The 27,801-nt window shown below is 42.2% G+C and overlaps 1 protein-coding gene across 1 annotated transcript in view; it reads right to left on the bottom strand.

Moving 5' to 3' along the window:
* slc26a5 (solute carrier family 26 member 5) overlaps positions 1-27,801 on the bottom strand; it is a 48,693-nt gene that overhangs the window by 7,740 nt on the left and 13,152 nt on the right. The window contains exons 3-10 of the mRNA XM_048268758.1: positions 23,354-23,529; positions 20,084-20,248; positions 10,520-10,672; positions 8,603-8,685; positions 8,291-8,438; positions 2,898-2,975; positions 2,626-2,721; positions 2,036-2,142 (exon numbers count right to left, since the gene is read on the bottom strand). Coding sequence (XP_048124715.1) covers positions 2,036-2,142; positions 2,626-2,721; positions 2,898-2,975; positions 8,291-8,438; positions 8,603-8,685; positions 10,520-10,672; positions 20,084-20,248; positions 23,354-23,529 — 1,006 coding nt within the window. The remainder of the gene's footprint in view (positions 1-2,035; positions 2,143-2,625; positions 2,722-2,897; positions 2,976-8,290; positions 8,439-8,602; positions 8,686-10,519; positions 10,673-20,083; positions 20,249-23,353; positions 23,530-27,801) is intronic.

A 27,801-nucleotide genomic window follows, 5' to 3' on the forward strand; every position in this document is an offset into this window, starting at 1 on the left:
CGAGTGAGATCATCAGTGAAGTGTGTTCATGGTGATTTGGTCACGAGACATACATTGCTTGAAATAACAATTAAAAGAACATCCCCATCAGTTCTCTTAACTCAAATAAGCATGACAAAATTCGTGGAAAACAATGTCCAGTTTTGCTTCTGTTAAATAAGCCGAGAGTGAAGCGGAATTAGCTAGTAATTATGTTACGTTGTTACAGTGTAGTTGACTGTCTGTCCTTTTAACTTTTGACAATGTGACTCAAGATGTATTTCTTTAACAGCGTGACAGTTATAGCAGTGAGACGATCATCTCTCCCCCGCCTGTTATTTTGAAAGCATTATGTTTTACAATTTGCAGTATGACGTTATCCATTGCTAAATTAGGGCTCATCATAGACTAGCTAACCACAAAGCTAGTTAATGCCATGAATATCAGTGGAAGACCGCTAACGTTAACATTAATGAGCTTGGAAACCACAACGAACTTATTCTGCCTAAATAAAGTAATGATTTATAACTAGTATATCTGTAGTTACAGTCCCTGCATTGTAATATGTAAGTTAGACGTGCGAGGAGTAAACATTTAGACAGAGAAAAAGTATCAAACGTAGCTTGTGGAAAACGTAGCTAGCTTGTGCATAAAAGTTAGCTTTTCTTTTACACGTGTGTGAAATCCAATGACGCCAACAGTGTCGCAAGTTTCAGACTGTCGCTCAGCCGCAGCATTAACGAAGTTACATAATGGATTTAGATCACTAAATAGTAGGTTTTAGAAGGCAGGCAGCAACTGATGATTGAAAATAGTTTGATGTAGCTTGATGGAAATAATTTTAAAAGTGCAGGTAAAGGGATAAGCAAACTGACATTGTAATTATAAGGTAGCTTATAAGGCAATAGGGACTAATTATTACACACGCACACTCAAACATTTAAGAGTGACCTTTATCTTGTTTAATGATAATACAAATGATGATGATAATAATAATAATGTCATTATTTTTTGTAATTATTAAGTCTTAGTTCAAAGTTATATTTATGAAGCTTACCAAGTCTTTTAATACTGGTAACTTTAATTTGGTTGTTGTTGTTATTGTGTTTTTGTTCAAAAGACTAAGTTTCATATCTTAAGTTTCTATTTTTATACATTTTATTTATCAGAACTTTAATATATTTTGATGTTCCTCTGTGACAATATTATTGAAAAATAAACAAGTTTGTTTTTGAAATGCATTATCATATTATTTTAGTCAATACTCATAAATAACTACAAATAACTAATGGTAGGGAAATCTGTTAATGTGTTGTTGTGTTGTTTCTGAAAAAAATATATATATCGGCCGATATACCGGAATATCGGATTTTTAAATCAACAAATATTTGTATCGGTATCGGCTTTCAAAATCCTTTATCGGTCGGCCTCTAGTGTGTGTGTGTGTGTGTGTGTGTGTGTGTGTAGGTGCATACTTCTGTGTGCGGTAGATGACTGTGTGTGTGTCTGTGTGTAGGTGCATACTTCTGTGTGCGGTAGATGACAGTGTGTGTGTGTGTGTGTGTAGGTGCATACTTCTGTGTGCGGTAGATGACTGTGTGTGTGTGTGTGTGCGGTAGATGACTGTGTGTGTGTGTGTGTGTGTGTGTATACTTCTGTGTGCGGTAGATGACTGTGTGTGTGTGTGTGTGCGGTAGATGACTGTGTGTGTGTGTGTGTGTGTGTGCGGTAGATGACTGTGTGTGTGTGTGTGTGTGCATACTTCTGTGTGCGGTAGATGACTGTGTGTGTGTGTGTGTGTGTGTGCATACTTCTGTGTGCGGTAGATGACTGTGTGTGTGTGTGTGTGTGTGTGTGTGTGTGTGTGTGTGTGCATACTTCTGTGTGCAGTAGATGACTGTGTGTGTGTGTGTGTGTGTGTGTGTGTGTGTGTGCATACTTCTGTGTGCGGTAGATGACTGTGTGTGTGTGTGTGTGTGTGTGCATACTTCTGTGTGCGGTAGATGACTGTGTGTGTGTGTGTGTATATATGCATGTGTTGTGTGTGTGTGCATACTTCTGTGTGCGGTAGATGACTGTGAGGATGGCGAAGCTGATGGACACCACAAGCCCATAGTCCAGTCCCAGCAGCACCGACGCTACAAAGGCCACGATCCAGATAGCCTAGACACACACACACACACACACACATGCACGCACGCACACATGCACACGCACGCACACGCACGCACACACACACACACACACACACACACAGGTTAGTGAAGGTAACAGCATCAACACACACACTTGCAATAGCCACATGATGAAGTACACACACAGACAAACACACACACACACACAGACTCACACACACACACATACACACACACACACACATACACACACACATACACACTAAATCTGTTGAGGAATGTTGTTTTGTACCAATCTTTGATCTCTGAACAGCAGTACATATTAAGGCCGCATAACATTGTGAGTGTGCAGGTGTAGTGTGAGTGTGGGTCGGTGTGTGTGTGTGTGTGTGAATCAGATAAGCTCTTTGAGACTAGTCTTCCGGAGTGTCAGAATGTCTCTGAACTGGGTGTGGTGTGTCTGTGTCTGTGGTGTGGGGTGTGTGTGTGGGTGTGTGTGTGTAAGACTTACAAACTCTATGCGACTGGTCCTCCAGAGTGTGGGAATGTCTCTGAGCTGCTTAAACATTCCTTGCAGATTCACCATAATGATGGCAGCCAGAACTGTCTGAAAACACACACACACACACACAGTGATCATCAACAAGGTCTTATCAGTCATATCTAAAACCAAACACAATAACCTTCAAAAACACGTCGATCCTGATATTCAGGCCTGAGGAACCATGAATACACACACCCACACACACACACCCACACACACCCACACACACCCACACACACCTGGGGAAGAGGCTCAAAAACGTAGCCAATCGCCACGACAACCAAGAGCACAATCAAAGACGACAGCAGCCCAGCAATCTGTAAAAAAACACACACACACACTTTATTGATTTGATTCCAATTTACAAGTCAAGCTTAATGGATAATCACATTTACTAAATAATACAGTAGACTGAACCAGTTCAGCAATCGAAATACTAAATATTATGAGTTTTTACAGGTTCAAAGGTGCAAGAAACATAGTCTCTTCCTAATAAACACTCTTCCTATAACTGCTGATATGGAACAGTACTTTGTTGTCTGTTTGTTTTACATAGCCCTCTTTTTCAAGGTCCTATTTACATGACCTAGGCAAGGCACGTTCATTTACATTACATATTTCATACACAGGGGTCATTCAATGTGCTTTACATAAACAAAAGCAAACAGTAATGGTTAATAAAAGAATCAAAAGGGAAACAGTTTAAAAAAGGTTTCAAAACGTTAGGTATATAAAATAGAATAATTAAAAGACATAAAAGACCTAGACTATCAAACACCAACACAATCAACTGGCATTTGTATCCTAGGTTCTTATTGGCAGAGATCAAAAGGCTGGCACTTGTATCCTAGGTTCTTATTGGCAGAAATCAAAGGCTGGCATTTTAGAGTTTTTGCACAGGAAGCGTTTTCCATAAATAGACCAAAAGCACACGCCAATTCAGATATTGTAACTTTATGGTCAATCTGGTGTGTTTGCAGGTAGTAGTAAAATCATTCAGGGTGTGTGTGAGGACAGTGGTGTGTTTGCAGGTGACTGCGAGCATTCAGGGTGTGTGTGTGTGTGAGGAGACACACCTGGAGAAAGACTCAGATGTGTTTCTTGGTTCTGAATGTGTGTGTGTGTGTGTGTGTGTGTGTGTGTGTGTGTGTGTGTGAGGAGAGTAGTGTGTGTGCAGGTGACTGGTGTGTGTGTGTGGGTGTGTGATTCCCAATGGGTGCACAACACACACACACATCAATATACACCTACACACATACAAATGCATGTTTGACTAGCATTGACTAATATCACCTCACACAATCACACAGAACGATACATATTTAACCAGACAATGCCATCATTTCTAAAGACAGACACACACACACACACACACACTGTACCAGTGCTATATGTCTGTGAGTCAGTGTGTGTGTGTGTGTGTGTCAGTGTGTACCTGGTTGCCATCCCAGGGTTCCTACAGGTTTCTTCAAGTCAAATTTAAGGTTTTTAAGACCATTTATATAAAAAACGTAATACCTATTTCACAGACCTACAGCAAAGAAAACATTTTTTTTTTATTTGTTCATTTATTTCACAAACAAATGTGACCCTGCAAGGCGAAACCAGTCGTTTTGGTAAAATTTACAAAATGAAGTTATTGTGCTCACATGAACGGTCATAAACTAAGCTTTCCAACGATATGTATATCGAGGGTGTTGCAAAAAGTATCGCTAAGATAACCACATCCAAAGTTGGCATGGTTCTCCTGTCACGATATGCCAGAAGAGGAGAAAATCACCTTTTTAAGTAAATGGTCACGTGCGATAGTGTGAGGACACAGCTATTACTAGCCTTACGGTAGCGTGACTTTGAAGCGGATGACTGACTATGCAGTTTCAACCGTGCAAAGAGCTGTCCATATATTTTACTGTCTATGGCAATGAGTCTTTTTATGCCCCCTAGTTAATACCTGGGACGGTCATAAGGTGTCACTATAGAATATAATTAATGTATTTCGGGGGAAGTAAGGGGAGAGGAAGTTCTGTGTACACAGATTGTGTATAGCCTAGCCTACTTTAAATTGCGCTAGCCTACTTCAATGGAAAACTTCTCCTGGTTCCTAAAATGACGCCAGGATATTTCTAAAAGTTCGTGCTTTTGACCGTTCGTGCCCTGAAAGGCAAGTCTTTCACATTCATATTCGGTTACATCTGCCAAGAACGATATAGAGCTGACATATTGAGTAACGAGTAATGAGTAGCCTAATGAGTAAATTAGCTTTACTGTACCCTACCGTAAAACCTTATAGCGGCGTGGACAAAGGGAATGACTGCTAATGTGTTGAATCTTCACCTAAATAAAGTAAGGGTTTAACAGTCAAAACGTATGTTTATCCGTGAAATTTGTTCACAATATGAAAGTGTAGACCGCATACTGTCAAATTATGCGAAAACGTGAAATTCGACATTTTAACCTGTACATTTGTTTATCGTGGATTTTCTTAAAATAGCAGTGTACGCAAAACCACTGGTTTCGCCTTGGAGGGTCACAAATGTGAAAATGTGGACTTTGTAAAGCATTATGGAAGAATGATGTAACATTGCAGCATACTGTAGTAGTGAGTACTTACGCTACAAACACCACAGCACAGACACAGACAAGCCAAACAGAGGTGTGAAAAATCAAAGACAAATCTCACAAATCTCATCTACAAGTGATATGCTTTAAGAAAATATATAGTCCAAAATGTATCGGCTTTACACTAGATTCGCCTATACAGAATAGAGGGCAATGTATTGTGCATGGCATGGAGGAAGATGGGAAATGTCTTAAATGGTGTTATATTTCATCTAAAGGGTATATGCTTTTAGAAAATATATAGTTTAGGGTGTTTAATTTGTTTCCCTTAATAATGCAGGCCAAAATGTCTCTACTGTTCACCTGATTCGCATATACAGAATAGAGGACTATGGGACATAAGTTGATTGATGCTATATTTCATGTACAGGGCATATGCTTTTAGAATATGTATAGTTTTGGTTGTTCTATGACTTTGGTAAAACTATGACCCATGCATAGGCATGCATTGATAATTATTAATCTCAAACTATATTTATTAAAATAGCATGCACTTTTTTGCCAGATGTCACAGCAATAGTCACCTCTTTGGAGGCTAACTGCAATTATCTGTACCCTTCTGTCGAATTTGGACATTATCATGTCCATCTTCAACTTTGCCTTTACAATTTTCCTTCATTCACTTACAGAAACATAAGGTGCTGTCTGATTACTGTTTTAGCCAAAATTGTGCAAAGTAAAGAGGCATCATACAGGCCCCTTTGGACAGACAGTCTATCAGTCAACCTCAGGGCGAGAGGTCAATTACTACATGTCTTGGAAAAATATGGACTGATGATACTTTAGTGTTTTTCAACCTTTTTTGTGCCACTGCACACTTTTGACACTTAAAATGTCCCACGGCACACTAACATCCTGTGTGAAGAAAAAATAAACATACCATAGCCTAAAATTTCAAATAATACACAGATATGGCCTTATTATGGCTTCTATGCAAGACCTGCTCAATAAAACAAAGCCCTCTGTTTTCATTTGTAGGTGACTATATCTAATTTAATTGTTGTTATGAACTGGATATGTGATGATTCTGTGAATACTGGATATAGGGCCCCCGTTGTACAATGCCTGCATACCACAAATAGTGCAATTATACAATCAATGAGAGCATGTGGTTATAAATTGTTTGATGCAACAGTTGCTTTTCTGGACCAGTGAGTGACATTTGGGTAATTTTCTGTAGCACACCTGGTGATCTCTCACGGCACACTAGTGTGCCCCGGCACAGTGGTTGAAAAACACTGGTGTAGTGTGATATACTGTATATGATGCAGTGACCTCTAAATCAGATTAAAGACCAAAAACACTGAAAAATGAATAAGCTGAATAATGCTGAACTATGTGTTTGTACAGTGTGGAACACACACTGGCTCTATATGTAAAGACTCAACAACCATTTCCATTGATTCAAAGGGCCAAAATGTAAAAATAGACACCAATTTTGCAACAAACCAGTCTGAAATAAGCCTGAGAAATTTACAAAGTCTGAAAATAAAATAATATTCCTCAACAATGCAATATTCTAAAATTCCATGTTAAGTTTGATGGGGTATGATATTCTTTAGAATGCTTGCTTATACAGTACAACATTCTAATTACAGTTTGGTCAGTATTGGATAGTTTTAAGACCCAGATATCAAAATTCAATGTTTTTCAGGTATTATTTCCAAATTCATAAATTCAATGTTTTAAGACCCGTGCTTAATGTGTGTGTGTGTGGTGTGTGTGTGTGTGTGTGTACCTGGTTGCCATCCACACTGTACCCTTAATGTGTGTGTGTGTGTGTGTGTGTGTACCTGGTTGCCATCCACGCTGTACCCGTGCTTAATGTGTGTGTGTGTGTGTGTGTGTGTGTGTACCTGGTTGCCATCCCGCTTGTGTGTGTGTGTGTGTGTAGCTGTACCGATGCTTAATGTGTGTGTGTGTGTGTGTGTGTGTGTGTGTGTGTGTGTGTGTGTGTGTGTATCTGGTTGCCATCTACGCTGTACCCGTGCTTAATGTGTGTGTTTGTGTGTACCTGGTTGCCATCCACGCTGTACCGTGCTTAATGTGTGTGTGTTTGTGTGTGTGTGTGTACCTGGTTGCCATCCACGCTGTACCCGTGCTTAATGTGTGTGTGTGTGTGTGTGTGTACCTGGTTGCCATCCACGCTGTACCCGTGCTTAATGTGTGTGTGTGTGTGTGTGTGTGTTGTGTGTGTGTGTGTGTGTGTGTGTGTGTGTGTGTGTGTGTGTGTGTGTGTGTGTACCTGGTTGCCATCCACGCCAAAACCCGGCTTAATGTGTGTGTGTGGTTGTGTGTGTGTACCTGGGTTGTGCCATGTGTGTGTGTACCCTATTGTCATTAATGTGTGCTTAATGTGTGTGTGTGTGTGTGTGTGTGTGTGTGTGTGTGTGTGTGTATCTGGTTGCCATCCACGCTGTACCCGTGCTTAATGTGTGTGTGTGTGTGTGTGTGTGTGTGTGTGTGTGTGTGTGTGTGTGTGTGTGTGTACCTGGTTGCCATCCACGCTGTACCCGTGCTTAATGTGTGTGTGTTTGTGTGTGTGTGTACCTGGTTGTCATCCACGCTGTACCCGTGCTTAATGTGTGTGTGTGTGTGTGTGTGTACCTGGTTGCCATCCACGCTGTACCCGTGCTTAATGTGTGTGTGTTGTGTGTGTGTGTGTGTGTACCTGGTTGCCATCCACGCTGTACCCGTGCTTAATGTGTGTGTGTGTGTGTGTGTGTGTGTGTGTGTGTGTGTGTGTGTGTGTGTGTGTGTGTGTGTGTGTGTACCTGGTTGCCATCCACGCTGTACCCGTGCTTAATGTGTGTGTGTTTGTGTGTGTGTGTACCTGGTTGTCATCTTAATGTGTGTGTGTGTGTGTGTGTGTGTGTGTACCTGGTTGCCATCCACGCCTGTACCGCGGCTTAATGTGTGTGTGTGTGTGTGTGTGTGTGTGTGTGTACCTGGTTGCCATCCACGCTGTACCCGTGCTTAATGTGTGTGTGTGTGTGTGTGTGTGTGTGTGTACCTGGTTGCCATCCACGCTGTACCCGTGCTTCATGGCAAAGATCTTGGCCAGCGATATTCCCATGGAGAAGCTCACGATCGCTATGGCAACGGAGTCGGTTGCCACCTTGGAGAAGAGGGTGTGGTCAGGCAGGGCAGGGGGGAGGAGCCTGAAACAAGATTATTATTATCGTCATTAGTTACGTTTTCCACTACCTGCTAATGCAGTAGTGCCTGGACAGTTTGTGTTTTCAATCTGGTGATCACAATGACTACATAAAGGTAAGTGTGTGTGTGTGTGTGTGTGTGTGTGTGTGTGTGTGTGTGATCTTACCCTGTGGGAATCTTGCCTACCACAGCCACCTGGTAGTTTTGAAACAGGCTCATTCCATAAGAGATTCCCGTAGACATGATCACCTGGACACAAGAAGATGGAGTAGAACTTTATAGAATACTCACACTACTCTGTAGTCACAAATCTGATCGTGTTGGTATGACTACGTGTTGCAGTGTGTGATTCCTACAGTGTAAAAAAAATACACCAACGTCTTGGAACCGTAAAATTATATCGAGATTGATTTGTTTAGATCCAGTGAACTTGCTGCCTTGACAACGCTACATCATGGCTTCGGTACTCTATTGCCTTTGAAGAAGGAAGTTCATAGTGAGTCAAAGAGTTGGGTCTGCAACAGCTTCATCATGAAGATAAGAGTTGGGTCTGCAACAGCTTCATCATGAAAATAAAAAAGTTGGGTCCAACAGCTTCATAAGATAAAGAGTTGGGTCTGCAACAGCTTCATCATGAAGATAAATAAAGAGTTGGGTCTGCAACAGCTTCATCATGAAGATAAATAAAAGAGTTGGGTCTGCAACAGCTTCCACGAAGATAAAGCAAGCATGTAGCCCTTTAGAACACCAGGGTAGCTGGTGGTAGAGTGTGTGCCCCTTTAGGAACACCAGGGTAGCGCAGATAAGAGTTGGGTCTGCAACAGCTTCATCATGAAGATAAGAGTTGGGTCTGCAACAGCTTCATCATGAAGATAAGAGTTGGGTCTGCAACAGCTTCATCATGAAGATAAAGAGTTGGGTCTGCAACAGCTTCATCATGAAGATAAAAGAGTTGGGTCTGCAACAGCTTCATAAGATAAAGAGTTGGGTCTGCAACAGCTTCATCATGAAGATAAATAAAAGAGTTGGGTCTGCAACAGCTTCATCATGAAGATAAGAGTTGGGTCTGCAACAGCTTCATCATGAAGATAAGAGTTGGGTCTGCAACAGCTTCATCATGAAGATAAGAGTTGGGTCTGCAACAGCTTCATCATGAAGATAAGAGTTGGGTCTGCAACAGCTTCATCATGAAGATAAGAGTTGGGTCTGCAACAGCTTCATCATGAAGATAAGAGTTGGGTCTGCAACAGCTTCATCATGAAGATAAAGAGTTGGGTCTGCAACAGCTTCATCATGAAGATAAGAGTTGGGTCTGCAACAGCTTCATCATGAAGATAAGAGTTGGGTCTGCAACAGCTTCATCATGAAGATAAGAGTTGGGTCTGCAACAGCTCATCATCATGAAGATAAAAGAGTTGGTCTGCAAATCATCATGAAAATAAAAGAGTTGGGTCTGCAACAGCTTCATCATGAAGATAAAAGAGTTGGGTCTGCAACAGCTTCATCATGAAGATAAATAAAAGAGTTGGTCTGCAACAGCTTCATCATGAAGATAAAAGAGTTGGGTCTGCTTTAGAACACCAGGGTAGAGTGTGGTAGAGTGTGCCCTTTAGAACACCAGGGTAGCGTGTGGTAGAGTGTGCCCTTTAGAACACCAGGGTAGCATGTGCCCTTTTAGAACACCAGGGTAGCGTGTGCCCTGTTTGGAGACCAGACGCGCCGTCTTCATGGTCTTCAACTACTGCTGGTATCTAGGTATGTAGGTGTGTGTGTGTGTGTGTGTGTGTGTATACCACGATGATTTCTCCAGGGATGGGTACAGGCAGTGTGTGTGTGCGTGTACCAAGATGATTTCTCCAGGGATGGGTACAGGCAGCGTGTGTGTGTGTGTGTGTGTGTGTGTGTGTGTGTGTGTGTGTGTGTGTGTGTGTGTGTGTGATTTTCTCCAGGATGGTACAGGCAGCTGTGTGTGTGTGTGTGTGTGTGTGTGTGTGTGTGTGTGTGTGTGTGTGTGTGTGTACCACGATGATTTCTCCAGGGATGGGTACAGGCAGTGTGTGTGTGTGTGTGTGTGTGTGTGTACCACAATGATTTCTCCAGGGATGGGTACAGGCAGCTTCTTCTTGAAGCGCACGTTGACCTCTTTGACCCCGTAGAGGAAGACCATACAGACTCCTCCCACCAACAGCGTGCTCAGGTTGGTGCTGGTGATGTTCTGAAGCACCGCCCCCAAACTCTGGAACACACACACACACACACACACAGGTTAGTGATGTCCTGAAGCACCGCCCCCAAACTCTGGAACACACACACACACACACAGGTTAGTGATGTCCTGAAGCACCGCCCCCAAACTCTGGAACACACACACACACACACACACACACAGGTTAGTGATGTCCTGAAGCAAACTCGCCACACAAACTCTGGAACACACACACACACACACAGGTTAGTGATGTCCTGGAAGCAATGAACACACACACCAAACTCTGACACACACACACACACACACACACAGGTTAGTGATGTCCTGAAGCACCGCCCCCAAACTCTGGAACACACACACACACACAGGTTAGTGATGTTCTGAAGCACCGCCCCCAAACTCTGGAACACACACACACACACACACAGGTTAGTGATGTCCTGAAGCACCGCCCCCAAACTCTGGAACACACACAAGCACCTGAAGCACCCTTCCCAAACTCTGGAACACACACACACACACACACACACACACACACACACAGGTTAGTGATGTTCTGAAGCACCGCCCCCAAACTCTGGAACACACACACACACACACACACACACACACACACACACACAGGTTAGTGATGTTCTGAAGCACCGCCCCCAAACTCTGGAACACACACACACACACACACACACACACACAGGTTAGTGATGTCCTGAAGCACCGCCCCCAAACTCTGGAACACACACACACACACACACACACACACAGGTTAGTGATGTTCTGAAGCACCGCCCCCAAACTCTGGAACACACACACACACACACACACACACACACACACAGGTTAGTGATGTCCTGAAGCACCACCCACAAACTGTGTGTGTGTGTGTATATTACAGCCAGCCAGGCTAGATGCAACACAAACTGACAAACAGTCAAAGGGGCTCGATGTCTAGGGGTATTTATTTACAAAAATATGAATACATAATTAGCAAATGTAAGGACAACTGAAAATAAACAACGAGAAACGACGGCACGACCTAGTGAGTGTGGAGGACATTCGGTCTTGGTACAAGGCCAACGCACACACACACACACACACACGACACACACACACACACACACACCCCTCTCACAAACCCACAAGGCCAACGACACACACACACACACACACGCACACACACACACACACACACACACACACACACACACACACCCTCTCACAAACCCACAAGGCCAACACACACACACACACCCTCTCACAAACCCACAAGGCCAACGCAAATGGCAAAAGGCCTCAAGCAGACCGCCAGGCACAGGTATATAGGGAGAAGCTCACACAGGTCACACCTGAAGATAATAAGCAAACAGAACACAGGCAGAGCAGCCAAAAAGGACATGACAGAAACTACGCCACCTATGGGTAGAAGAGGGGCGTAACACCTCCACACCAAAATGGTGACTATAGTCTCCATAATTTAATTATGAACTATATACAACAAAACCGCTATCATGCTTTGCACAACGTCCACTGCATAGGATGCGTGCAATGCAATTTAAGAAAATAATACAGCCATACTGTAATATTAAAGTGAACAAACACCACACACACCGTAACACACAATCGTACTCTCTTACACACACCTTGGTTTCCCGCAGGAAATGTTTTATTAAACACTACATTCTAAATAAATAACCAGCTTCTCAAAATAACAGTTAACAAAGAACAAAGTAACAACACCAAAACAAACTATATTAACAGTATACAAATATTTCAAAATATTTGTGTAATTTGTGCAATTTTAACAAAGACTATTACAAACTATAGAACAAGTGCAAAACAACAAAATGTGCAAATGTGATCAGTCACTACTTATGGCAGAGCTGACAACTAGCATCGTTACAAGCCATCCTCCTTGGCTTTAAAAAGATCATTTCAAGGGCCCTTTGGTAATTGCACTGTTTTACTATTGGACCATTAATGCTTATCTTCATAGAGGCTGTCAGACTGTTGACCTGCAGCCTGTTCCGCAAGTCTGTCTTGATCTATACACCGAGAGTATGAATGAAGTTTAGATCATTTTATAGTTTTGTGTAATATGGATGGAATTTGAACGCCGAGCCGATTTTAATTTAGAGGTCGGAGTGGCCGCTTCTGTTCCGGGCCTCCCATACCGCTTCGCCACACTTGAAGTCTGAGGCATGCCCACTAATAAAACCAAGACCGCTAAATTTCAAAGATATTGGCCATATAGCCTGAGTTCGCTGATGGGGATGGAGTTAGCTGAATAATTTAGAAAGCATACGCCAGAGGGCACGGATGGGCCTGGACGCCTAGGGCCCGGTTTATTGTCAGTCTTGCACGTCCGACAGGGACGCCGCGAAGTCAACACTGTGCTGAGAGCAGGTGGTTGTTTACTCGGCCGCTTCCAGTCAAATTCGCCAGGTCAATTTAGCTCCCCCTCGGGTACCAAAGAACTAAGAGCAATGGAAATATATTTCACTCAGAACATTTATTTTAAAAAAGACTGCAACACTGATACTGCAACAACAAACAAGCTTGGCAACGTTAATTCAAAGGGATCAGTCGGGATTAATTGCCAAAAGAACTAAAATGACAAATCACGAAGTCGGGCTAAATATTTTAAACTGATGAACCCAGCATCGGGTAAGCGCCGCTTTTAAATTAAAACACAAATTGAAGCAACAACTTGATCATTGGATAACCCTACCACTAAACCTTCCATAGGCCTGCAACGCTTATGACATAAAAGTGGAATATGAATGCATTTCATCACACCTGACAATTTAACGGAGCTGTGGCTGTTCGCGATTTGACTGATTCTGAGAACGAGGATTTTGTGGAGAGGTATTTGCAACCGCCAGCTCCGCCACTAGCTCTGATTCGGAGGCATATCACATATGTAAAGATTATAAAATCTGATTATTTTCCCGATTCATGACACGCTTTTCTTATTTTTAAATGCTCTATGGAGACGGAGATTGGCGTTGGTCACGGTTTGGAATGAAAGGGAGAAAACAGGACAAAGTAACACGCTTTTTTTTTTGACAACGAAGTTAAGGCGGTATTTGTTTTATTTTGCCAAGGCCGCCTTGACTGCAAAGTGCTGCGGGAAACCCTGCACACACACACACAAAATACAGGGGGAAAAAATGAACCGGTTAATTCCTAACTGTAGGCATGAAAACATTAAGTATAAGTATAAGTATATATACTCTTTTGATCCCGTGAGGGAAATTTGGTCTCTGCATTTAACCCAATCCGTAAATTAGTGAAACACAGCACACAGTGAGGTGAAGCACACACTAATCCCGGCGCAGTGAGCTGCCTGCAACCACAGCGGCGCTCGGGGAGCAGTGAGGGGTTAGGTGCCTTGCTCAAGGGCACTTCAGCTGTGGCCCACTGGTCGAACCAGCAACCCTCCGGTTACAAGTCCAGAGTGCTAACCAGTGGGCCACAGCTGCCCCCATTGACTAAGGTACAAACAGATAAAGCGTGTGCCACAACTTTATCGGTACCAGCTTGACCCTGATGTTAAAAGCTGATCAAGCTACACCACGTCAGATGCTTGCAAGCCTTTCTTATGCAGGTGGTCTAAATGCTCTTTGACACCGTTTAGACCATGGGGGTTTTGAGCAGAACAAGTTGGTCAGACGCTTCAGCACCCATTGGTGTGGAGCGGCAAAGACAGAATCACAAAAATCTGACTTGATGAGAGAGGACGAGCTTTCCTCCTTCCCCGAGGAGTTGAGATTCACTTTAGTCATAGCGCATGTAGCTGCGTGGACAGGTATACCTTCAGGATCCTTCACGCACTCGTGATCTATTCTGTTGGCTTGCCAGGCTCAGCAACCACTAGAGGAAGAACTTTTGAACTTAATTGATTCCACACATTACCACCAGCTAAATCATTACCCAGTATGACAGAAATGCCAGGAATGGGCAAAGATCGACAGACTCCGACAGCAACGCTGCCGTTAACCTCACTGGACTTCAAGTCTATGCAATGGAGTGGAACAACAGTAAAGCCCATCTCGAAACCACGGACCAACACATTCTCACCAGTTTTTGTCTTTTGAGACAACGGTAAAACACTGTGCACGATGAATGATTGCGCAGCGCCGGTGTCGCGCAGGATGCGCACTGGAGTGAGATGTTGGTCACAAAACCATCGCTAACAAACAATTTCAATTTATTGTGCTTATAGAGCGCCAAAACATTACACATGTATCATGGCACTTTACAGAATGTAGGCAATCAGAGAAAAAGGAAAGAAAGGAAGAAAAGAAAAGAAAGAGAGAGAGGCCCATGGGTAACAGGGTAACAGGGTAACCGGGGTAACAGGGGCGAGGAGGAAAAACTCCCTAGAATTGGAGATACATGTAGGAAGAAACCTTGAGCAGATCCACGACTAAGTAGCCTGACCCATATGCCTAGGGTCAATACAGACAGTAAGGTCTGTATACATGACAAATGCATATGATAGTCAGGTGTGGAGAATATGACATGGTGTTTAAAGCACCTGAGCTGAAAGTTACAAGAGGTGGGATGATTACGTGATCCGTATAATACAGTATGCTAAGCTTTCAAATGGCCACTTCAGTCACAAGATTACGAGGCTTAAAGCCGCGCGTGGAAGCTTTAGTACCACTTTCACACCGCGCCGCTTCTGCCACTGTACATCGCCTGTCAGCTCGCCTGCCGCCTTCTGAAAAGCAGGAGGCTACGTTAAACATAATTGTTGCCGAGGAATCCCAGCCTACTTAATTCAATAACAAAATAAATCATGCATAATTAAACATTACCGACGGCTAATGGGTATGGCTTAAGGCTTGACTACACGGGTGGTAATCTAAAATCGAAATCTGCTTTGATCGCCTACCGTGCCGCCTTCCACAAAACGAAAAAATATCTTAATTTGCTGTCTCGGGTCTACATTATTGTCAGTGTTGGGGATAACGCGAATCACTAAATAAAAACAGTGTCTTGTTTGATAATTGAGCCAGTAGAGAAATAACTGTTCAGAATTAATCTGTAGCCTTGGGTAGGCTTCTGCAGAAAACAATGTTGTTACATTTAATACTATCTGACGCTTTTAACAGGCTACTTAATAGAGGCTTAGACAACTATGACCCACGCTTTGGTTTCAGAATTAATTCACTCTACTTCTTGACTGCAATGTAGTCAATTGACTGCTTGACATGTCATTTTTATTTTTCTGTACAATAAACAAATACATCTGCTTTATGCCGCTATAGAATTACATTCATATTTGGCTGACTTCCGCAAAAGCACTGCCACTTCCTCCCCTCCACATGTAAATGACACGTTAAACGTTAATTCAAAGCAGTGGTTCATTTACAAGGTCAGTCTATATGAACCAATGAATTAACTTGATGACCCTGAGAAAAACAGATTTCACGGATTAAACTGAGGTAGTCCATCATTAAGTCTCTGTTACTGTATGTGCAGGTGTGCCTGCCACGCGGCTACTAAACGCCATTAACCACCTTAGTCCAGACTACTGAAATTTGGAAACTATCATGGTCCAAACTTGTTAGTACTATGTAAGTAACGACAGTTTTGGGAAACAGTCGTGAACTTACATGTTGGTTAGTTGAACGATGCATCGCACCAATGCTAGTAAAAAGCTAACCTCCGTGAATTGTACGGAAACGCACCCCTGTTTATTTTATTTTATGAAGCCTATAGGCTACAGTAGATCACCTGCCACATTCTCACTTGCAATAGAAAAGATGCAATAGCCATAGGTCAAGTATTGAGTATAAAACCAATTAAGATAGTAGCCTATACAAAAGTACTTCATACTATCATAAAAAATTGATGTTTATGTTAAAACTAATAGCAATTTTAAAACTTGACAAAAGACTGGATTAAATATCGTAGGCACAGGAGAAAACTTGTACATCCATTGGCCCGGGGAGATCACATGCCAGTTGCCTCTCCCTTCAGTGATATGACTGTTGATGACTTTGTCCAGGTTTTTAGGCCCTCCTCCTCCTGGACAATAGGGCCAGAGGTGGAGAGGTGGAAAGGTGAGTTGTTGGGGCAGGGCCGGATTAACAATTCATAGAAAACACACACACACACACACACAATGACATAGAGCATAAGGGAAAGCACTGCTCATTGCAAAATGCAGAATGCAGAAAACAGGCCTATAACTGACTAAAACCGCAAAACTGAGGTACACCTGTTATCTGAGCAGTCTGTATGTCCTCATTTTTTTATAATGCGAGGACGATATGAGCCTGTTGCATTTCGTTAGATGTCCGAAGTCAATGATAATGTTTGAAACCACTGGCTCGTAATCACAATAATTTAACACACGACACAACAGTTGGATACTTCTATCATGTTCCCATGCCTACATTTTGGTGAGTAGCATAGAGATCGTTAAAACAATAAAGTATGGCTCCCGCTTGGGACATTTTTAATAGGGTAGACTCACCGGCCGGAGATGCTGACTTGCAAAGGCCTCGGATAACACGCTATTCCACTATCATCAGTCAATGCCCCCTTGATCAAAGTGGGGAATGAAAGAAAAGTTTGAGAACCACTGTCTTAACAAGTTACCTGCAGTCCAGAACACACAGAATATTGCAACAGAAAGTTGCCTTTATAATCAACTACTATTTGTTCCAACAGCATTCAAACAAAGCCTTTATAAAAGTGAAAAAAAAAAAGAAGTAAAATAAAATACTGTTACTGTAGTAACTGTGCCACATTATCCCAAGCTTCAAAGAGCTCTTACTCTCTGGGATTTAAGTCAAGCAATATAACCATACAAATGTTTCAAAATGAGTAATTTCTGCTTTGTCTGAACTGGCCATTGTAGGCTACGTGAAAAATAAACAAGCAGGCCTGTCCCCTATCCAATGATATCGCAAATGTTTGTTTTCCAAAGTAAGAATTTCACTTCATCGCACCTCTCGACAATGAATAGCTCATTACACTTATGTTACTGTTAAACGAGGGCCTAACTGGTATCATTACAAACATTATTCCTGTGTCCCAAAAACTGGCATTTTATGGCATTGTGTCATGTAAGGTCGCTGCAAAATCTAGAGAAATGTGTGAGGTGGTCAGCGGGGACAATTGAGACACACATTGGATTGTGTTATTACTTGAACTATCCACAGCTGTGGTATCGGGGCAGGAGGATTACTGTTAGCTGAGGCTTAATATAAAATTCTTCAACAGAAGGCCTGCTCGAATGCAGGCTTGCCCAAAATAAAGGCCTGTGGTTTGGCGCAGCCTACAGTAAGTAGGTTAAATAACAGACCCGCCTACAATGTGCGGTATGATGATTTTTTACGAAAGCAAGATGTTTTTGGTGCCCTACACTCACTGCATGTTCATAAATAACAATGATCATCAGTAGCCTAATATTCGACCATTATTTTGTGTAAATGGGCTATGCATTGGGTTAGACACCAGGGCCATATTCACAAAGCCTTTATCTTACCACTAGGAGTAGGCTACCCTAAATAGCAATAAAATATTTTAGCTAGGAGTTTCTCTTATTAAGTTATTCACCTTATTCAGACCTACTCTTAGTAAGGAAAAAAATGACAACTCCTGAACAGGGGGTCGCTTTCTAGAAAAGTTAGCAACGACGCTGCTCAACCACCAACTTACGCAGACCAAACAACGACATTGTTACACCTGTTTCCAGAAAGCATCGCATCTGTGTCGCATGCGCTAACCTCCGACGCTCAACACTGTAGTTCCAACAACGTTGTTGATGATGCAGCGATACATATCATTGATGGAAACAGTGGCTTAGTGTAATACCCCACTCTCTAGAAATTCTCTGCCAGGGCCTATGTTGACATTTTTCTAATTTAAACCGAGTGATTAATGCTGGCATTGTCATAGTCATCTGCAAAAACCTAAACCTATTGCAAGTATATAAAACATTTTACTGAAGCTGACCATTATGTGTCATTATTTGTGTTAAATATCTATGTTGGAAAAAATATATAGCCTGACAAATGTCTAGGTATCGAAATGTTTTTATTGTCTCATGGCTTAACGGGCAGCAGCCTGTGCACTACGCCGCCGGGTTCGTGATCCTATCTCTTCTTTTCACCTCTGAGTAAGAGTAGGCCTACGAGACACAACAATAGGTTTTGACCATACATATTTATGTATATAGTTACTCTACATCGAGAGACCATAGGTACAAGACGTCAGTCAAAAACAATTGAATCTGTTTGTCACATTAGTTCACCTGCAGGTAGCGAGAAGCAAATCTCACATCATAAGAAAATCGAACCTACAACGCTGGGATAACAAGACACCTGCTTTAGCCACTACACCATTTATCACTGTGCTGATTTTAAGAGTATGTGAAGATTATAATACTAGTTTATCAAAAAGCAAGGCAATACTCAAATTAACATAAATAGCAAGAATGAGCGAAGTAGGGGAGTCAGTCTCTTAATCAAAATAAAGCTACAGGATAGATCAATCATTGAGTCACAAGATAAACATCCACTTCGTAATTTTTGGTTAGGACACCAACAGGAACTACCAAGGAACGACACAAGTGTGACTAGGGCAGTAGTTCAACCGACCAAACTTGCGCCCTTGTTTATGTATTGAGAGTTCGAACCACCTTTTCTAGAAACACCAAATCCAAGAACGATGGAGCTTAACTACTAAGGTTGCGACGCAAAGTTAGCAAACAACGCTTTTAGAACGAGCCCCAGATTCTGGAGCGGAGCTTCTATCTAATCTTTGACTAAGAGTGAGTGAGTCTTCGTTGCTATGGATGACGTTGTTACTCATGCATGAGCTTGACTGAAGTGACCACCTTGATTGGATTGATGATTGTAACGCTGAATGATTCCAAACACCTCCCCACGATGATGAGTGGCAGGTGACAGGTCTGAGAATGCGCGGCTACGGGCCAAGGACTGAAGATGATGAATAACTGAATAAAAGGCCTAGCCTAAATGAATCAAGAGTAAGGCAAAACAAATAGCCTAGTAGCCTAATGAAACATAAATGGATTGATGTAGTATCTTTGTAACATTATTAAATTAATCTGTTACTATGCCTACGCTTGTAAAAGAGAACATTTTCATTTGATTCACAATAATGTTACATTTAATTTACATGTTGACAATGAGTAGCCTAGTTTTGGTTGTTGTTGTATTTATTGCATGTTAGTTATGCCTACAATGCAAAAATTGCTTCCTCACCATTGGAAGCTCCTGTCGAAAATGCCACAAACCGGGTTTGTGAATAGGTCTGTGAGTTAGGAGTCCTCTCGACTTCTTTTAAGATGTCACAGAGGTGGGAAGGTGCGATTTGTTTTTGAGTGCAAATAGTCCGGCCTTGGAAACGTGTGTGTGTGTGTGTGTGTGTGTGTGTGTGTGTGTGTGTTCTCACCCACAGTACAGACAGCGGTCCACTGTATCTCTGTGTCCTGATGCCCAGTAGGTATTTGAGCTGTGATATGAACACGTGCACGGCAGCCGCGGTGGTGAAGCCGCGCACCAGAGGTTCCGTCAGGTAGATCGCCACGAAGCCGAACCGCAGAACCCCCAGCAACAGCTGTGCAGAGAACACACACACACACACACACACACACACACACACACATTAGATGGCCACGAAGCCAAACCGCAGAACCCCCAGCAACAGCTGTGCAGAGAACACACACACACATTTATAATGAGACAGATAAGACAGCATCATACACACATAGACACACACGGCATGCTACACACACACACACACATTTATACCACAGATAGATTAGCGTTACGCCATGAATAGGAGCACACAGGCAACAGAGGCACACACACACAGAGCATAATGGTAATAATGTATCAGTGGGTCTGTACTGTAATCAGTAGAATGACATGTGTGTTTGGGTGTATATGTGATATGTGTGTTGTGTGATGTGTGTGTTGTGTGTATGTGTGACGTGTGTGTGATGTGTATGTGTGACGTGTGTGTTTGGGTGTGTTGTGTGATGTGTATGTGTGATGTGTGTGTTGGGTGTATGTGATGTGTATGTGTAGTGTGTGTGTGGTGTGTATGTGTGATGTGTGTGTGGTGTGTATGTGTGATGTGTGTGTTGGGTGTATGTGATGTGTATGTGTAGTGTCTGTGTGGTGTGTATGTGCGGACGGTGTAAGCGTTTTGCGTGACGGTGCTGGCGCGGTATGTGCGGACGGTATGTGCACGGTGTGTGTGTGTGGTGTGCGTGATGTGTGTGTGTGTGATCGTATGTTTGGACGCTGTGTGGTGTGTATGTGCGGACGCGGTGTGTTGCATATGTGTGACGTGTGTGTGGTGTGTGTGTGATGTGTGTGTGTGTGGTGTGTATGTGTGGTGTGTGTATGTTTGACGTGTGTGTGGTGTGTGTGTGATGTGTGTGTGTGTGGTGTGTATTTTGGTGGTGTGTGGTGTTATTGTGTGACGGGTGTGTAAGCAGTATTGATGTTTGATGTGTGTGTTGGTGTGTATGTGCGGACGGTGGTAAGTTCCCGTATGTGCGGACGGTGTGTGGTGTGTGTGTGTTGTATGTGTTCCGTGTGTATTGTGAAGCGATTGCGGATTATTATTATTGTATTATTGTTGCATGTGCGGACGGTGTGTGGTGTGGTGTGTGTGTGTGTGGTGTGTATGTGTGACGTGTGTGTTGTGCTTTCTGTATTTGCAGACCAGCTCTGCTGTGTGAGTGCTGTGTTTGCTTGACCTGTGGGTTCCTCCACTGTGTGTGTGTGTGTGTGTGTGTGTGTGTGTGTGTGCTGTGTGTATGTGGTGTGTGTGTGTGTGTGTGTGTGTGTGTGTAATTCAGGACAGCTGCCTGCTGAGTGTTCCTCTTTGTGCGCGTTTCCTACAGCCTGCTGTGTAGTGTAAATAAGCCCTGAACTCTCTCTCTCTCTCTCACACACACACACACACACGGCCATAGCAGCTTCTGCTCCAAGTTAGCTGTGAAAACACACTGCATCCCTAACAAAACACACACACACACACACACACACACACACACACACACCGTCCATAACAAATTCTCATTTCACCATGTATGCTGTTTTTATTGTTTTTGATTCACCACCTTTGGAGGACATTTTTACAGGTAGACGACATATGGGGAACGGACAATTTCTAGGAGACAAGACATGGGACAAAAGGAAATGTTTTTTTATTGTTTTTTATCCCACCACCACCCCCCCTCTTTGGAGGACAACTTTATTTTAAATACAGGTAGACAAGAGACACAGGTAGACAAGAGACAAGACAGGTAGACAAGAGACAAGACAGGTAGACAAGGTTATTATGAATGGGTTCCAGGTATCTTCAAAGGCTGACATATGTTATGGCATGACGAGGTGATATGTGTTTTCCATTGAAATGTATTCTGCAATCAGGTTGGTCCAGTGAGTGATGTGGCATGAGGTCTTAGATGTCCAGTTTTGGAGAACTACTTTCTTAGTGATAGAGTGGTGCTACTGCTGGGATCCTGCAACTCAGGATGGTGGAGAGTGTTTCAGTAACCCTTACCCATAGGGAGTGAACTGGTTGGCAAAGCCAGACTGCGTGGAAGTAGTTATTTGACTGTTGTTGAAGGTGGAAATAAGTGAATACAATTTAGATACTAACTTTTGACTGTTGATTTCGACGAGTTCTTCAATTAACTGAGATGGTCGTAGGGTATTATTGTTTAGATTTACTTTTTCTTTAATTCTTAGTTTGAGTTGTTGGTATTGAAGAAATTGGTCTCTCCCAACCCCGTAGATCTGCATGCGAGTACCAAATGACGAGTTGATTGTTATGAAATAGTGAAGGTGTGAGATGCCCTTTTTCTTCCATGTGGAATAGATATGTGTGTGTGTGTGTGTGTGTGTGTGGAGAAGTGGACAGGTTTGTTTTTTTAGCGTGAATGTTGGGTTGTGCCACAATGAAGTGAATAGATAGTGAGATAGTGATGACTTGGTGAGTCAGCTGGTTTTCCACCAGGCTCCCATTGTCAGAGGTTGATCTTACCGATGTTAGATTTGCCAATTGACTGTGGAAGGAAGGGGGGTCTGCAACTGAGATATTTTTACACTGATGTTGTTCCAATTCAAGCAATTCAAGGTAGCTGTGGTTCTGTGTGTGTGTGTGTGTGTGTGTGTCTATTCAGACGCCAAGTGGCCACATCCGACAGCCACGTGTCTCTTTGTGTGCGTTTTACCTGGATGAGCCCCACTGAAGGTGTGTGTGTGTGTGTGTGTGTGTGTGTGTTTTACCTGGATGAGCCCCACTGAAGGTGTGTGTGTGTGTGTGTGTGTGCGTTTTACCTGGATGAGCCCCACTGAAGGTGTGTGTGTGTGTGTGTGTTACCTGGATGAGCCCCACTGAAGGTGTGTGTGTGTGTGTGTGTGTGTGTTACCTGGATGAGCCCCACTGAAGGTGTGTGTTATTATTATTGATGATGATATTGTGTGTGTTATTGTGTTGGTAGCGTTTTACCTGGATGAGCCCCACTGAAGGTGTGTGTGTGTGTGTGTGTGTGTGTGTGTGTGTGTGTGTAGTAGTATTTACCTGGATGAGCCCTACTAAAGGTGTTTGTTGTATTATTATTATTATTATTGTGTGTGTGTTACCTGGATGAGCCCCACTGAAGGTGTTTGTTTGTGTGTGTGTGTGTGTGTGTGTTACCTGGATGAGCCCTACTAAAGTAGTGAGTGCCACTGCCAGCTGGACCCTTCTGGCATCTCTTGCATCCACATCTAGAACTGTTGAGTTGGTTCCGTTGCCCGGAACATAGAACATGGAGTCTGGGGCTTCCCTCACGGCCACGCCCCCAATCATCAGACTAATCACAGCGAAGGTTCCTGCAGGGAGGCGGGACATAGACATATAGAGAATGCTAATTGGTTAGTAACTGAGGTGAGAAAACAATCAGAAAACAATCTGATTGGTCTAATAATGACATGTCCACGAGATCTCCTGATTGGCCAATAACCTGTAATGGTTCTCAGAGAGAGACACACACACACACACACACACACACACACACACACCCCTCCCAAAGAACTATACCAACTCCGGGTCCTGAGATATAACGTTGCACCCAGAGCCATATACAGGTAGAGTTGCAACAATGGGTGTTCAAAATTAATTAAGGTCACGTGGTTCATGTAAACTTCAAAAAGTTCCCGGAAGTGATTGACAATGGATTAGAATGCATTAAATAAGCTACTGTTCAATGAGAGACAGAGCCACAATTTTGGGTAATTGACAGACAATAAATTCATTGATATACAATATTTATAACACAGTGTAATTATTGTGTAAACTGTGTAGTTATCCTACCATTACAACAATATTAAATTAAATTCCAGACCGTAGCCTGCTAAATATCGGAAGGTGACCTTTTTTTTCTCCCTTTTACTTGGGCCCTATGTGTCATTTAATATTAATTTCTGTACAAAACCAAGACGGGAGATTCTTTAGAAAACGCAATAGCACCCACACCATAAGTGTAGCCTAGGCCTATCTAAATTATCGTTATAAAAAAAATGACCTAGTACGTGACTCAAGAGCTGTAAACAGTGTCTTTGAGACTGCGTGTAGCCTACAAAAGCGCATGGATATTTTAATTTTGCAAGTCTAACATTAACTTGTTTGAGTTTTCTCCCCAACGTTTTCTCACACAGTAACCCCATGGTAATGCGATGCGAGTGATCATAATAACATATAAAACGTGATATAGTCCTTGATAAATAACCAGGCTATGAACTCATAAAAAACAGCATTTTGTCACAGTTTGTCATTCACCGTGGGTTGTGAATACAGCATTAAGATGCTAGGCTAAAGAGCTTGAGATTCATAGAGAACCTGCATTGTTGTGCTCATCCTGTCAGAAATAGCAATTTGATCAGTGATCATGCATATCAGCAAGCTTGGTTTGAAACTGGTTTCTGGGATGGGGTTTACACAATCCTTCACTGGAGTAGTGCCTGCTGTGTTAATATGACCGTGTTGATGCCTAACAGCTGCAGCTCCCTCAAATCTATATAGGTTCTCATGCATATTAGGCTAGCTTTTGCCAATGAAAATGAATGCAACATAAAAAAAACAGTAGGCTACTGCTCCTAACTGAAAGAATTGTGAATGAGCTTTATAGTCTACTGTATGTCTCCTATCCTTGCCCTATACCAGCATCCTTTGTTTATCCTTGAATTCAATGAAAGCCTGTCTTTTGCCTGTCTATAGCCTTTTGCCTATCAGGTGTGAAATGTTAATGTTTGTAGAACAGCATGTGTCCAGGCCTCTGAAGGACTTCCCAGGAAAGGGGTAGTTTTTCATTAAAAGACAATAGAAGCTGACCAGACCTGATGAAGGCCTAATCCTCATCCTCCCTTTCCAGTGTTCCCCTACAGTGTATTTAACAGCTGGTGCAAGCGCCCATGCCTGGATTTTCAGCGCCAGCTGCAACATAATATCGAGATTCACTTAACACACTGTAAAAGCACAGCGGCCAGCGTCATCTCAAATTGTTTTCTGAAAGTCTTGAGTAAGTTAAGTGCATCAAAATCCGCACTTAGCCTCTCATTATTCAGGACATATATGCATGATGTGTCAGGTGATTACAAGCCCAAAGACAAGTCTGCAGCCCATATATGGCTAGCCTACGTTCTGAACACGGTTACATTGTTTAGCTATCCGACTGATGGGGTCTTGCTCCCCACAGTGTAGCCTATGGTGTCATCGTTCACTTGTAGGTTACACAATAAATAGCCTACTTATAGGCCTGGTGACAATAAAAAAATGATATTAGTTATATTTCATCCACAAAGCTGTTTGTATGCCGTGGGACTCGCTTTGTAGCCTATGCCATATGTTGCTTGGGCAATTCCTCTGATCCAAAGCCTGCTTTGACACATGACACTAATGTGAAACATGCATCCTCCTCTCCTAGCCTACATCAAATAAAAGAAACCAATTCATGATTACGAAAATGAATTTAACATGGGAAAAAAAGTTTATTATGAATTTAGCCCTCACGGTTCTTTCTGCTGATTGGATTTACGTCTGGTGTCGTCAACTCTGAGAACTCTTGCTCGGTTTGATAATTTTATCAGAGAGCTGATTTCCCAAAGATGAGCCTCCATCAACATTCAACGACAAATTATTAAAACGTAAGTAATGCAAGAGAGTAAACCAATGTGCTACAAGGTGTATATTGGTCTTTAACGTTAATTGTAGCCTAGACTTGTAACGTTAAGGTGAGGGCTACATGTAATGTTTGCATGGGAAAGCTAGGCGAACACAGTCTAGGCCTGTTTAAACTTTCTGATAGTTAAAGGAAATAATGAGCATATGTTGGCATATCGTGATAGCCTAAATTCTGTCCAATTTAGCTATAATAGGCTATCAAACAGACCTTTTTTTTACGCCGGCATTAGCATAGGAGCCTACATTCTCTTATCAGAAAAGCGTGTTCTCATAACTTCAGCGTTTCTCTTGTGGGGTGAGAATAAACGGTCGCGGACTTCAAATCAAGCAGCCAAGGTCCTTTTGAAAGTTAATTGTGAGGAGGTTGTATGGTAACTGTGGGAGTGATGTGGTGGAAGAAAAAGTGATATTTACTTTTTTTTATAATTAGGTTTGTTGTTTTGGGACTGAAATAGACTACAAGGAGAGCATCTGGCCACGTGCATGTGTCAGCATTAATGGCCCCCAACAATTCAATTCAATTACCAAAGAGCCTTAGAGATGTTCTTTGAAAAGCCCAGAAAAATTAAGTGCTTCATGAGATTGGGTGTGGCCTTTGCCATTAAGACAAATTTAAATAAATTGTAAATAATCTGCTGGAAAAATTTCTTGGGAAACACTGCTTTCTATTGCATATTCAAACTGGGTTGGACCTAGAGGTCACTCCTTCTCTTTGTGTGTAACTTTAAATATGGTAGACTGTTTCTGTATAGGCAGAGAAGTCAGAGAATACTGAGAATCTGGTGAAATCCATGATTGGGTGAAACAAACATGTACTTCTCTCCCTTGAGGGCCACTGGCCCCTCATTGAAAAGAATAAAGCCTGGATCCTGATCTTGCATCGTCCTGATTGAGTCTTAAGAGAAATATGGTAGTAAAAATATACTATATATCATAACTGAAGAAACGTTTGTGTAAGCAGAAATATTGTTGTGCTGAGTTCTAAGAACAGAGAGTTCAAGTTAAATGTTGTTGTGCTGAGTTCTAAGAACAGAGAGTTCAAGTTAAATGTTGTTGTGCTGAGTTCTAAGAACAGAGAGTTCAAGTTAAATGTTGTTGTGCTGAGTTCTAAGAACAGAGTACAAGTTAATAGTGCGGCAGATTAGTGAAACCATCGTTCACTTTGTGACACAAGCATCAAACTTGGCACAAATATTCTTTGGGACCCACTTTATCCAAAAGCACATTAGCCCATACAAAAAATCCAATATGGCCACCATTTTCCAAGATGGCCACCATTGAAAGCCATTATACTTGGTTTTGACTTGGATTGGGATTGGATAATCACATTTTGATGATCTTGATATCTAAATATAGGTAAAAGGGTCTAGACTTTCCAATTCTATGATAAAATGTCAAAGAATGTGTTAAATTGTGAAGATAGACACAATTAATGGGAAAAATAGCACATTTTAGTACTAATTTTTAGCATAATTAAATTGTTTTTTTTTGTTAATAAAACATATGTTGGTTCAGTTACTTCAGCAGGGGCATGTGCATGTTCTTTTTTCAGTTTAATATATATAATGTCAATATAATAGTGCAGATTGACAAAGAAATTAGCAGGAAAAGAGAGGCGGGCTTGATCGAAATGATCACTTGATCACTAGTTTAAACTGAACTTCAGAGGGGGCAGGGGACTAAGTAAATGCATAAATGCATGTGTTTGTTTAAAATATATATATATATATATATATATATATATATATATATGTGTGTGGGTGTGTGTGTGTGTGTGTGTGTGTGTGTGTGTGTGGGTGTGGGTGTACCATGTATTACCTCAATAGAACAACAAAGACTAACAGGAAATGTGTGGGAAAGAGACAGGGCCCCAGTAACATCTAGTGACACCTCTGCTCTGTAGCTAGCCATATCAGAATGTCTGC

This window comes from Alosa alosa, chromosome 17 (genome assembly GCF_017589495.1).
Source record: "Alosa alosa isolate M-15738 ecotype Scorff River chromosome 17, AALO_Geno_1.1, whole genome shotgun sequence".
Lineage (NCBI taxonomy): Eukaryota > Metazoa > Chordata > Actinopteri > Clupeiformes > Clupeidae > Alosa > Alosa alosa.